The 13,993-nt window shown below is 39.7% G+C and overlaps 1 protein-coding gene across 1 annotated transcript; it reads right to left on the bottom strand.

Annotated features, from left to right (window-relative positions):
• Positions 1-778: 778 nt before the first annotated feature.
• Positions 779-12,880, bottom strand: HYAL4 (hyaluronidase 4). Its single transcript, XM_069588296.1, has 3 exons — positions 11,927-12,880; positions 5,563-5,652; positions 779-2,862 (listed from the first exon to the last, which is right to left on the bottom strand). Exons 1-3 carry the CDS (start codon positions 12,878-12,880, stop codon positions 2,461-2,463), a joined length of 1,446 nt encoding a protein of 481 aa, XP_069444397.1. The 3' UTR covers positions 779-2,460.
• Between the last annotated feature and the right edge of the window lie 1,113 nt (positions 12,881-13,993).

The raw sequence follows: 13,993 nt of genomic DNA, 5'->3' as shown, positions 1-13,993 counted from the left end.
TTGCTCAGTCCTGTCCCACTCTTTGCAACCCCATGGACTACAGCACGCCAGGCCTCCCTGTTCTTCACCAGTTCCCAGAGATTACTCAAACTCATGTCCCTTGAGTCAGTGATGCCATCCAACCATCTCATCCTCTGTGGTCCCCTTCTCCTCCTGCCTTCAATCTTTCCCAGCATCAGGGTCTTTTCTAATGAGTCAGTTCTTTGCATCAGGTGGCCAAAGTATTGGAGCTTCAGCTTCAGTCTTTCCAATGAATATTCAGGATTGATTTCCTTCAGAATTGACTGGTTTGATCTCTTTGCAGTCCAAGGGACTCTCAGGAATCTTTTCCAAAAACCGCAGTTCAAAAGCATCAATTCTTTGGTGCTCAGCTTTCTTTATAATCCAACTCTCACATCCATGCATGACTACTGAAAAAACCACAGCTTTGACTAGATGGACCTTTGTTGACAAAGTAATGTCTCTGCTTATTAATATGCTGTCTAGGTTTGTCATAACTTTTCTTCCAAGAAGCAAGAGTCTTTTAAAGTCATGGCTGCAGTCACCATCTGCAGTGATTTTGAAGCCAAGAAAATAAAGCTGTCACTGTTTCCATTGTTTCCCCATCTATTTGCCATGAAGTGATAAAAAGAATAAATAGTAAAAGTTTGATATTTAAAAGTCAGAATTTAAGGAAAATTGCTATATCCAGATGTGACCTTACAATAATTTAAATAATACTTATTGACTATGAATTAGCATGAAAACTGTAATGTATAGATAAATGAAAAACACAAGATGCAAAGGTACACATGTATTTTTATTTACAATCATGTTTAAAAAAGCATTTTTAGAAGAAAGATTGGAAGGAAATATACCAAAAGTTACCAGTATATATTATAGTGATTATTGGTGATTTCCATCATTTCTTATAGTTACAAATTTTCTATAAGGTTTCAAATCTTTGATATGAAAATTTAAAAATGAAAAATTTTAAGAAGTTAATCTACATGATGCTACCTGTCTTTAGTGGTATTATAAAATTTTTTATCTGGATTTGATTGTATTTTACATTTAGAAATTAGACCTTCACAGTGTCACAATATCAGTAGCCCCTGACAAGCAGGGACCCAGAGTTGGAAAGGGCACACCTGTATCATCTTTCACAGAAAGACAACAGAGGCAGAGGCGGAGGGTGAATCAACTCTCACGCCTTCCATAAGAGCATCATACCTTCTTGAGTTTACCTTCCAAGTAGATCGTCTCCAAAAGAAGGAAATCCTATCAACTGAAACAGGCCTTTCAAGAGAACACATGCATAAGTGATTATATATAGAACATAGCATCAGAAAGACAAAATTGCCCAAGACTCTGCTTTTTCCGATGTGTTTCCATTACTTTGGTGGTCAAGAAAGATAACTGAAGATCAGCAACATGGTATTAATAGCTGAAGTGTGCATGGGATGTGTTATCCCATTTATTCCTCAGAAAAATTCACTGAGTTAGGAATTATATTAACAAATTTCAGATGAAAAAGGGCTATAAGTAACCTGCCCAGAGTTACAAGGCCAGAAGGATAGTGATTCAAATTAAACTTAAACTGGTTCTAAAACCACTACTCTAAACATATATGGGGACCAAAATATTGAGTATTTCTTAGTAGGATCCCTTCACAATTGCACTTCTGTGTCCCTTAAATGCTGTTTACTAAAATATTTTTTATTAATGATTTTGGGTTAGTAGCATGGCTCCAGTTTCTACATCTAGAGCAATGTCAGACTAGGCAAGCATGAATACTATCCTGAAATCTTTCACTGTATCTACGTGATCAGCATCTGTGCGGGAGAGACTCACGGTGGGTAAGAGAGGCGTCATATTGGAATGGATGTCTTCGCAAGGAGTTGACGACAGCTCCCCCTGCCTCAGTTCTCATGCCCTTGTGAGAGGTTACATTAGTCACTGGTTCTGCATTCATCGAGCCCAGGCAAGGAGAAGAAGCCAGAAGAAGTTTGAACATAGGCTTGAATGGGAATTCTGCATTTGATCCTCTTCAATGGACCAGATGACCAGGTCACACCCTGAGGTGACCCCATTCGTTAAATCAGATAATTGCTTAGTAATATATACTTAAGTAAATTGCTAGCTGGAAAACCAGTCTTTGAACTCAATAATTTAGTATTTATGTGGATACTTTTATGTACCTATATTCATGTGAAGACTAAAATATAGTAGTTCTAGGTTAAATACAGCTTAAACATTCCAGTAAGGAAGAAGAGTGCATTGATTTTACTCCTGGCTCTGGCTTCTTAGCCAAACTGGAGCCAAAGAATGCAATGTTTCCTGTTTATATCAAGGGACACACATGTCTACTTATAGTGCCTCTCAATGGATTTCATGTGAGAAAAAAAACTGTCACAAGTTTCATCTCTTCCCTAAGTGACTACTCTAGAGGCCACACAATTCCCTTTAAGCTCAATTATCTCACCACTGACAGCTCTGATAACCTGTGGAAACCAGCAGACACAGTGTGAGTAGTGAGCCTGGCAGAGAGGAAGGCCCCGAGCAGCCGTCAGCCGTCTGCATTTCTCTGCAGTCAGCCCCCTGGTATCCCTGATAACAATGACAGGAGAATCTCTCCGCCAGCGCTGCCAGGTCTGTGTCAGATGCTCTGCCTTTCACAGTAAATGCTCCATCCTCGGAGGCCTCTATGTGGTAACTCGCAGGGTTCAGGTGAAGGTAATCTGGCGTTTTCCACGCCTTCCTTACGCATCTCCCGTTATTCCTGCAGACATGAAGGCTGCACACCTCAGCGGCTCTGGTCACATTGACGATGTAGCTCCCTAAATCAGAACTCACAAACTGCTTCACCTTTGTACAGTTGCCCTAGAAATGGAGAAACAAATGGGATTTAGTGTTTTTTCTAATACTGGTAGGGTCGGTATATCTAGACCCACAAGGCAGCTCTTTGAACTGGATTGAAACTTAATGGCTTGGTTCCTGCCTGTGAAGTCTTAGGCTCAGGTGCTGTAACACAGGGGACCCAGACCTGAAAAACTGAGAGATGGTCGTGACAGGAGATGGAGATTAGGTTACTGTAAGCTAACTGAGCTTGGAAATGGGCCCTAGCGTCAGCATACGTGACCATGCCTTCTTACAATTTACATCCTTGTTTCTTCTTCCTTCTAGATCCCAAGTTAATGGGTGTGAAAAAAAAAAAAAAAGAGGAACAAGCTGAAATTTAGAAATCATGCCAAAGTTCTGTCTTCTGGCCACCTTTCAGGTGTGTGTACCTTTCAGGGTTGTGTTAGAACATGAATCCTCCTGTTCTACCAAATTATTGTTGACTATCAACCTGAGCCTTCCAGATTTTCCTGTTAGTTATGCTCTAATATCTACCGCCCTGGGATCTAGCCACCTCTGCACAATTCAAAGACAGGGATGCCTAGAAGGCTGACCAGGTCATTTGTGTATTCTTCCATTTGTGTGTTCTAAATGGAGGCCTCCTGGTTGTGTACCCAGCTTCCTGAGGACCATCTTTTCAGGAACCACATGGACTGGAGGGGAAATATCACAGCTGGAGAGTCAGGTACTGATCCTCTCAGTGTCTACCTAATTCATATGTGGACAGAGGAGACTTTAACTTTATATTGTCACAGTTTCACAAGCAGCATCTCAGTAGCAACAACTTGAGCATGTGAAATTTAAAAAATATCAAATCACCATGAACTTGCAAAAATTCAATTTAACAAAATTGTTGAGGAAACAAGTAGTGTAAGTCAAAGCAAAGTGTATTACACTATAGAGATATGAACAGACAGCATCTGGAAATACAGAAGAGATTGCAATTAATGTGGATTGGAGAAAACTAGAAAGAGTAGATAGTATTTGAGCTGGAAGAAATTTGAAAAAAAAACATAAACCTTACTTTAAATACTATTAATTTTTAGCTAATTTCTCCAAGGAAGAAAAATAAGTTCAGTGTAGATATTAAAAATTACCAATTCCATTTTTAAAAATATGCTATCACACATTTTATATAATGGCTAAATGTAAGGGCTCCAGAGTTGTACCATTTGTGGTTAGTGGCAGCTTCACCATTAGCAAGCCTAAGTAGCTCTTATAGTTAGATTTCCTTCCATTTCTTCATCTATAAATGAGGATGCTAGTCCCTACCTCATAAGGGTTTTATGATCAGTGAGCAAATCCAAAACAAAAAAGGCACTTAGTACAATCTTCAGTTCAGTTCAGTCACTCAGTTGTGTCCAACTCTTTGCAACCCCATGAATCGCAGCACACCAGGCCTCCCTGTCCATCACCAACTCCTGGAGTTCACCCAAACTCATGTGCATCAAGTCGGTGATGCCATCCAGCCATCTCATCCTCTAGGGTCCCCTTCTCCTCCTGCCCCCAATCCCTCCCAGCATCAGGGTCTTTTCCAATGAGTCAACTCTTTCAATGAGGTGGCCAAAGTACTGGCGTTTCAGCCTCAACATCAGTCCTTCCAATGAACACCTAGGATGGTCTCCTTTAGGATGGACTCGTTGGATCTTCTTGCAGTCTAAAGGACTCTCAAGAGTCTTCTCCAACACCACAGTTCAAAAGCATCAGTTCAGTGCTCAGCTTTCTTCACAGTCCAACTCTCACATCCATTCATGACTACTGGAAAAACCATAGCCTTGACTAGATGGACCTTTGTTGGCAAAGTAATATCTCTGCTTTTGAATACGCTGTCTAGGTTGGTCATAACTTTCCAAATAGTAAATGCTCAACAATGGTCAGTATTATTATTAATATCTTAGCAAAAGTTCACCTTTATCGCACTCCTTCTATGTCAGTTCAGTTCAGTTCAGTTCAGTCACTCAGTTGTGTCCAACTCTGTGACTCCATGAATCACAGCACGCCAGGCCTCCCTGTCCATCACCAACTCCTGGAGTTCACCCAAACTCATGTCTATAGAGTCAGTGATGCCATCCAGCCATCTCATCCTCTGTCATTCCCTTCTCCTCTTGCCCCCAATCCCTCCCACCATCAGGGTCTTTTCCAATGACTCAACTCTTCGCATGAGGTAGCCAAAGTACTGGAGTTTCAGCTTTAGCATCAGTCCTTCCAAAGAACACCCAGGACTGATCTCCTTTACAATGGACTGGTTAGATCTCCTTGCAGTCCAAGGGACTCTCAAGAGTCTTCTCCAACACCACAGTTCAAAAGCATCAATTCTTTGGCACTCAGCTTTCTTCACAGTCCAACTCTCACATCCATAGATGACCGCTAGAAAAACCATAGCCTTGACTAGACGGACCTTTGTTGGCAAAGTAATGTCTCTGCTTTTCAATATGCTAACTAGGTTGGTCATAACTTTCCTTCCAAGGAGTAAGCGTCTTTTAATTTCATGGCTGCAATCACCATCTGCAGTGATTCTGGAGCCCCCAAACATAAAGTCCTTCTCTGTATCAGGTGGTAAATTGGACTTTAATCATAAAACAGGTTTACTATGGGAGACCTGAGAGATCTGATTAAAGTTTTATTGGAGAACAGAGCAAGAATTTAAATAATAGTAACTACACCCCTAAGGTACTGTCTTACCTCAGATGAAGTCAAATTCATGTCTCCCCAAATAACAATGCCCGCAGCTCCCAAGGCAGCACTTTCTCCAATAGTACTGATTAGATCTTGCTAGATTGAAGACAGTAGAGTTCATTATTCATTTGAATATAAAACAACATGCCAGGAATTAGGATTGGAAGCTAAATTCAGTAAAATAGGATGACCCTATTCTCCAACTTCTTAGAGTAATGCAAATGCTATAAATAAATGAACCAGGGCTCAGAAATTATACTCTATAATCATACAGAAAACATATTAAATATATGTTTTTAAAGTATATTTTGCCAAACGGGATATTATTTTTAAGACAGCCTGTAAATAGCCATTAAAAGTTGTTTAATCAAGTTACATGAACAGACGAACCTAGAGAGCTACAGCATAAGGGGTCTCAAAGACTTGAATACAACTGAGCAACTAGTACTTTCCATCAAAGTTGACCAGGGGCATACACACACAAATCAACAATAAGTATATGACCTGGAAACAGAATCCAAAAGTTTTCCTTCTCTAAATGTGAGGAATGCCTTGCAGTCATCTCACCCAAGTTCCCTTTTCAGTTTGCAACTCTCCTGAAAACTTTGCTTCTGCAGTGGCTTGGGGTGGAGGGTGGGGAGAGTTGGGGTTTTTTTTTTTTTTTCATTTTTATTTTCTATCGGAGGGGTTTTGTGTCATTTGGATTCCCTGTCTAAGCAAAGGAACACAGTGTTATAGATCTGCAGGATCTGATTTGATCTGGCGCTTATATTTGGTCCGTGAAATGATTTGTATTTAATTATTTGTACCTGATTAATGGGTTTATTTATGATCATCCAGTCAGGGTAAGGCCACTGGGATTTTTCTCAATATGGTTAAGACAGACGAAAACAAAATTTCTGCAGAGAGAGTTTTGGTTTTGTAATCCTAAAGGATTACTGTTTTAGTGTTTAAAGATTAACATGAATCTAGGTAATTTCAGAGGGAAATTAAAACTTGAATGTGTACAGTTGGCTTCCTAAATTAAGTTTCTGCAGTTGATTTTCTAAATAAGTTTGCTATGTTATATTCTCTCATTCTTTTGAATGCTAAGCATTAACCTTTTACTTCACGGATTAATTTCCATCACTATTGTGCTGGAAATATAATTGGGCAATCTGGTAGAAATTAAAGGCAGAACTTTCAAATGGTGTTTTATCTTAGACATTTTATATTCATATCACCCGCACTTTTATAGTCCACTAAATGAAAGATTTTACAATCTCAGTTTTTTTAAAAAAAATTTTTTTCTGGGCAATTTTCTGGTAATTTTGGTTTAATTTGTTTTCAGGTTCACATCTCTTTCCATTTCCCAGGACCACAATGTCTGCTGAACAGATCAGAGATGACATGACAGGAAGGGGAGGAGTTTTTGTGAGGTTCAAATGAGATAGTGTAAATGAAATGGTTTTGAGAATTATATATGATATGAGAAATACTGGAAAGAGGAGAGGTAAGTGATGCAGAGCTCAGAATGAGGACTCTGCTGGGTCCAGGTCCATTGCCTCTTTTAACAAAGACCTAAAGGAGCAGAGCTTCTCCCTCCACTCACATTGAAACTTTCCTGAATGTAGAGATGTCATAGTCACACGACATGATCAGAGGGGCAGAATCCCCAACAGTCTCCCATGATTTCCTGTTATGTGTATGTTACACCTTAGCTCTCTCACAGTCCTTAGATGTTCTGTTCTGTTGTGTTGTTTTTTTTTTTTTTTCCTGTCTTTGCTCTCTCTGCTTTTTCGGTTTTGGAGGCTTCTACTGAGATATCTCCAAGGCCAGAGATTCTTTCTTCAGCTGCGTCTAGTCTAATAATAAAGCCGTCAAAGATATCCTTCCTTTTTGTTACAGTGTTTTTGATTGCTAGCATTTCTTTCTGCTTCTTTCTTGCACCTTCCATCTCTCTTATGTAGCTTATGTTGTCTGTTTTTGCATTTGTTCTGCTTCATCCATTAGAGCCCTTAGCATATTAATCATAATTGTTTTAAATTCCTGGTCTGATAATTCCAACATCCTTGCTGTATCTGAGTCAAGCTCTGGTGTTTGCTTTGTCTCTGCAAGGTGTGTTTTTGCCTTTTACTATGTCTTGTAATTGTTTCCTTGATAGCTAGATATGATTTGATTTTTCTCCATAAGTAGATAGCTCATACTAGGTAAAAGTGAAAGTGTTAATCACTCAGTTGTCTGATTCTTTGGGACACCATGGACTGTATGTAGCCCGCCAGGCTCCTCTGTCCATGGGGGTTCTCTAGGCAAGAATAATGGAGTAGGTTACCATTTCGTTCTCCAGGGGATCTTCTCAACCCAGGGATCAAATCCAGGTTTCCTGATTGTAGGTGGATTCTTTACCCTCTGAGTCAAGAGTAGCTGCTATAAATAGACCTTTAGTAATATGCCAGTAAGGTGTGGGCGTAATGAAAGACTTTACAGTCCTATGATTAGATCTCAGTCTTAGTGAGGTTTTGCCTCTGGACTGTGAACTTCACAACTGCTTCTCAGTTTTTGCCGCCACTCCCTGTTAGGTGGGACAGGCTGGCTAGATGGGGCTAGAGATGGGTATGTTCCTTCTTCCAAGTGGAAATCTAAAACCAGGTGGAGTTGGTTTCCTTTTCTGCAGACCAGTTAGGTTCTGGTAAAACCTCAGCAATTTGGCTGTGGTTAAACAGTTTCTCCTGGGGCTGGACCTTGTGCAGAAGAACAGAATGCTCTGGAATACTCAAAATGGTTCCTTTTCTTTTTCACCTATTAGATGCATGAGGGGAGGGTTTCTCCAATATTCACTAGAAGGACCTAGTGAGCTCCTGCAGGGGAAAGTGTGCTCCCCCAGCCCGCATGACTGGGTGCCCCTGGAGTTTTTAATCTCTCAGTCTTGTTGTTGCTGAGCCACCAGCAGTTTCCTAATTACAGTTCAGCTTTCCGTGCTCTGTCAGTGGTTCCCACAGAGGTTTCTGCCCAAGGACTTCTGATCTGGTAAGCTGGGTTTCTCTGTATTCACCTGTCTGTCTCTCCAAATTTGAAGGCAGCAATTTTCCCTGTGTGTCCACACTTCTCTTATTATTCTAAGAAGAGTTGGATTTTTTTTTCAGTTTGTTTAGCCTTTTATTTCTTAGGGCCAAGTGGCAACTTTCAAGCTTCTTGCATGCTAAACTGGAAACAAGAAATTGTCCATGAATTCCTTTAGTTTAAGGCTTTGTCATCAGAGGGAGGGGTAGATACAAAATTTACAATTCTTCCTTATCTGTTGTTGATCCATATGCAGTAACTATGGAAACTACAGATGTTTATGGTGAAAGCTACCCATTCTGAGGCTGATATCAGGAGGCAATGTTGGTTTCTTTCCAATGTGTCATTGACAGTCATTATCAAAGAGAGTTTATTGGGAATGATTCAAAATGGCAAGTCTTCTAGCATGTTAACTGGAGGTAAGGAGTCATTAGTAGATATTTAGGCCAAATCCTCTCAGTGACCAAATTAGCTCGCTGTCACCGAGTGGAGAGCAGGGTGCTGAATAATCACAGAACAGCTACGTTTAGGGGACCAGAAAAGCAAGGACACTACTCAGTGCTTGAAGTCACAAGTAAGATGCCTCTAGGAGTAAGTTGGGACCACCTGAGAGCTGGGCCACGTGAGTGATGCCACATGAAAGGAAAAGTAAATGAACAGCATCATAATAGCAACACATCTTTCAGGGCCCAGCATGTTGCAGGGCTGCCATGCCCTACCCACGATTCTCTGCTCAATCAAGGTTTTGGAAGGAAAAAGCAGGGGCACACAGAGGATTTATTCTTTACACTTGGGTTTTAGTCCCTCAAGTTTTACCACAGTGCATGTAAGTAAGGAGCCCAGTGTGGGGAGCTGGAGCATCACTAATGAGCTTCCTTTGCGTATTACCAGAGGGAATATTAATTACTGGGAAAAACACCTTTAAATCAATAACCAAGAGAATCCCTTTTGTTACTTTTTTTAAAGCACAGCTCAAGTGATATCAACATTGCATTTATATATGTGGTTTAGGCAATCTGTTGTGTGAAATGAGGTTTTACAACCCCCATATAATGGCTGAGCTATCAGGGAAGAAATGGCAACCCACTCCAGTATCCCTGCTTGGAAAGTCTCATGGACAGAGGAGCCTGGTGGGCTGCAGTCCATGGGGTCACAAAGACTCGGGCATGACTGATCGACTAATATAATGGCTACTGACTGAAATTTCATTCTTACATATTCCTCTTTCAAGTTCAAGGCTCTGATACTTATTAGAAAGTGAGCAGCTACACCATATATATTTTTCTAACACTTTAAATTTTCATTTTTAATCTTCTCATTTTTCATAATGTTTCTCCTAGGTAGGTAAGGCAGGTAATATTGTGTCATTTTATAGATTAAGCAGTGAGGCGTTGAGGTCTGGAGAGAGAAGAGATTTGCCACTTATTGATAAATTGTTTTTCTAATCCTAATTATATTTCTGTACACATGCACACACACATTCTAAAATGCAGATATCTTCAGAAAGTCAGAAATGGAAGTCATTACTAGCATTTACAATTTGGAATAAGTGAATATCAGATTTTTAAAATTTATGGGCAGATTTTTATGAAAGATGGAATAAAGTGGTGGTTTGATGGTTTCAAAGATGAGGAAATGCCTCGCCATCCAGAAAGTTTACAGAGTGATACCATGGGACTCAAAAAGAAAATTGTTTCAGGGTGAGATTCTAACTGTTGTTCCTTATTCCCTTAGAACAGTATGTCTCTGAGGCTGTAGTTATTCAAGAATGAGCTTACCATCAGCTTGCAGAATGCACAGAATGTAGCAGTTATTTAATCTAATCTTTTAAAATGAACACTTTGTCCTTTAAAGTTTATTATTTCTTCCAAAACTTAATGTGTTATCACTAAAGAAAGGAACTTGCTTGAGGCAAACATTGAAAAGCAAAAGAAGTTTCATAGATAAGAGGGTGTTGTTCAACTTTCAATTCTAGAACTTTTCCTATCATTCTCAATCAGTTGTTGCTGATTATTCTAGGTAGTATGACGATCAGTTTACAAGAGAGAATTTTTTTCCTTACTCATCTCATCAACAGTGTCAGAGGCATAGTGTTTACCAAATCCTGATGATTCGTGTTATTTTGCTTTCTGAGAAGTAAGCTCTACTCTCTGTCTGCTCCATAGATACCTACTGGTCCTGGTAGAGCCCTCACTAGGGTGTTTTCTGAATCTCTCCCTTTGGATACTTAATACCAGAACATCTTTACAGTTTAATACATGCTGGTGAATTGAAACTTGTAATGGTGGAGAAAAAAGAAAAATGATCCATCCCTAGTGTATAGCAATATCTAAAGACACCTCTATTCTGCAAATGTGAAGGTGAACCAGGCTCAAGCGTCCTCATCATAAAAAGTTTATGCCTGGAGAAGTTTATTCTTTTGCCTGGAGAATCCCATGGACAGAGTAGCCTGGCAGGCTACAGTCCATAGGGTTGCAAAGAGTCAGACAGGACTGAAGCAACTTAAGTTAACTAGCTTCATCTATCTTAAAAGTGACACAGTTTGTGTGACATCTTTGGCTACATATATGACTTGAGTAGAATAATTAGAGCAAAACTTCTATTTGTAAGTTTTAACCTAGAGTTACAAAACCATCTACTAGTAATGAATTTATTATTGAACTCAGAAATTCATACCACTCTTACCAACTTTGCATGAGTTGTGGTCATAGACTCAAGAATAAACCAGATGGTTAAATCTATACAGCTACCTACTTTTAGCAGATTCATAATTCCCTTATACCCTTAAAAATTATTTTTATTTGTGGAGAAAAACATAAAATTTACTATCTTAGTTATTTCTAAGTATATTCATATTGTTGTGTCTCCCTTATGCCTTTTATCAAACCTGCTATTGTGCATTAAAAAGAAAATACTTTTCTTCTTTTAAGATTTTTAATGGTGATGCCAGTAGCAGAAATGCCTACAATTCTGCTTCCACACATATGAGCAAACTATTCCATTTTACAGTGTCCTCTCTGATTTTCCAACCTGTTCACCCCCAACCATTTCAGTAACCTTTGCAAGAGAGCAATCACAGTTGGGGAGCAGAAGTAGTTACTGACATTGTACTTTAACCCCCTTCCCTACATACTTTGTTCCTTGAAAGACTAATAATAAATAACTCAAATTTAGTATGTATAAATGGAGGATCTGAGTGGATGACTACTCAAAGGAGGAATTATGCTCCTAACGGACTACTATTTGAGAATCCTTACAAGAACATAATTAACAAAGCAATGTCTCTTTCAGAAATAAGAAGAAATCTTATCTTTGGCAAGAGGCGTCTTACCTTAGAAAGAAAAAGTAAAGGCTGGTCTCTGTAGCCTAGCCTTGTGTAGACAAACACAGGCAGGGCATAATCATGGGACGTCATGGTAGAGATCCTCATAGATTCATACACCCGAAATTGTGAGAAACGCAAAACATTTTCGCTGTCTCCGAGAGATCTCCTGACTCCAATAGAAGGATATAAAGCAGCACTGCTGTTCCAGAGCCAAGAGAGCTCATTGTTCCTCAAAACTTCTTCTTCCGGGCATGACCCAGTGTAGTTTGGGCCATAAACATTATAATTGTGACAATCGGGATATAAATAGTACCCCCAAAGGCCTTTGGGTCTGCTCTTAATCCCCAGTTCAATGGTTTCCTTCATGAAAGCTTTTGCACTTTCTTCAAAGGTTGCTTTGGCTAAATTTTCAATATCAGCAGCTGATACATTCTCTTGCATCTCAGAAATAAGCTTTCTTGACTTCTGTCTGTAGATGTCTTTTGTGTTCCAGTTCCTGGCCCACTGGGGTCGCCAGTATTCCCAGTCTATAACAGCAAGCCCACTGAAATCTTCAGAAGGGATGTAATAACTGATATCTTGATCAGCTTTTTCCAGATGCACCTGCAAACTTATGTTCTGGGGGAGACCTCCGTTAATGGGAACTCCTTGGGGTGTATACCATGGATAGTATCCCAACCTGTTGACATAAAATATAGTGATGTTTTGCCCCCTGGCCCGGGCCAGTGGACTTCCAATCACCTGAAACATTTTCAAATTCAGGCTTATATTATATTTCATCAAACACTGATCTGTTGGAGCATTCCAGGCTGCTATAAAGGGCTTTCTTTGATAAACTGGAAGTCGGGCAGGTTTCAGGGAAGAGATAGACTTCAGAATGAAAAGTATGAATAGCCATGACATGAGATGTATTGGTTGAACAACATAAAACCTTAGCTGTCCTTCAGATAATGGTTTCATGATGAGATAAAAATCTTATCTTCCACCTTAATATCACTCTGTAAGACCTGTGGAGAGATTTAATTTTCTGTTAGTGATAGTTTTGAGGAAAAAGACTTAAACACATTAGCTGGTTATTATAGTTTTTATATTTATATCCAAGTGCATTTTATTTAAAGGCCTTAAAGATCCCTGTAAATAAATTGGGACACAAAAGTGATTGCAGTGACCCAGTTTCTATTCAAGGGCAAGCAATGCAATTCAGCAAACATTCATGGAGCATCAGATGCTGAGTCCAGAATACAAAATGACTAAGATGTGGTCCTTGCCTTCAAAAGAATCTTATGATCAAATAAAGATGTAAAATAGTATTCACTACCATTTTGGAAAATCTATCAAATCTCAGGTTCTGTTCTTAGGTCTTGAATAAATATTTATTTAATCTTATAATACCTTTCCTTATTTCATTCAATAAGCCAAATGTCTGGTTGCTTTGCTGGCCTTCCTTGCAGCTAGGGTGCTAATATGTGACTGTGGCCAGGTGACTTATATTTATCCCACTTTAGACTTTGAATTGAGACCTTGGGAATATCAAAGGGGCTAAAAGATGGTGCCAGTGATAATACAAATTCCTGTGATCAGGAGTGGATACTTGGTATCCACTGATATCCACGGTGTGAACGTTAGGTGGCAGCACTGTGCTCATGGAACAGTGCCTTTCTGTTCAGGTCAGAGAGGCTTTGTTTTGGTTGCTTCGAAGCAGGAACTCAGACAGAAATGCTTCCAAGGAAACTGGCTTGTATTTCTCACAGCAAAGCTGATCACCATGGGCTGCATGTGGTATGTAATTATCATTTTTAACCACCAGGTGTCACCAGCCGAACCTTATAAGATTTCGCAGACTAGGACACTGAGGTAAACAATAATTGTAAGTAAGACTTTATTCAAAGACATTTTAAAAGTCTTACGTTAATGAAAGAGCTTCCCTGGTGGTTCAGACGGTAAAGAATCCGCCTGCAATGCAAGAGACCTGGGTTTGATCCCTGAGTTGGGAAGATCCCCTGGAGGAGGGCATGGCAACCCACCCCAGCATTCCTGCCTGGAGAATCCCCATGGACCGAGGAGCCTGGCGGG

This window comes from Ovis canadensis, chromosome 4, assembly GCF_042477335.2.
Source record: "Ovis canadensis isolate MfBH-ARS-UI-01 breed Bighorn chromosome 4, ARS-UI_OviCan_v2, whole genome shotgun sequence".
In the NCBI taxonomy this organism is placed as follows: Eukaryota; Metazoa; Chordata; class Mammalia; order Artiodactyla; family Bovidae; genus Ovis; species Ovis canadensis.
This window is presented reverse-complemented; position numbering and strand designations above follow the sequence as displayed.

Excerpts from the sequence above, each read along its gene's own strand:
- HYAL4 (XM_069588296.1), bottom strand. The coding sequence starts at position 12,880 with ATGAAACCATTATCTGAAGGACAGCTAAGGTTTTATGTTGTTCAACCA. Across the intron at positions 5,653-11,926 it reads CTTTACTTTTTCTTTCTAAG|CAAGATCTAATCAGTACTAT; the intron begins GTAAGACGCCTC and ends TCTTCAATCTAG. Across the intron at positions 2,863-5,562 it reads TGAATTTGACTTCATCTGAG|GGCAACTGTACAAAGGTGAA; the intron begins GTAAGACAGTAC and ends CTCCATTTCTAG.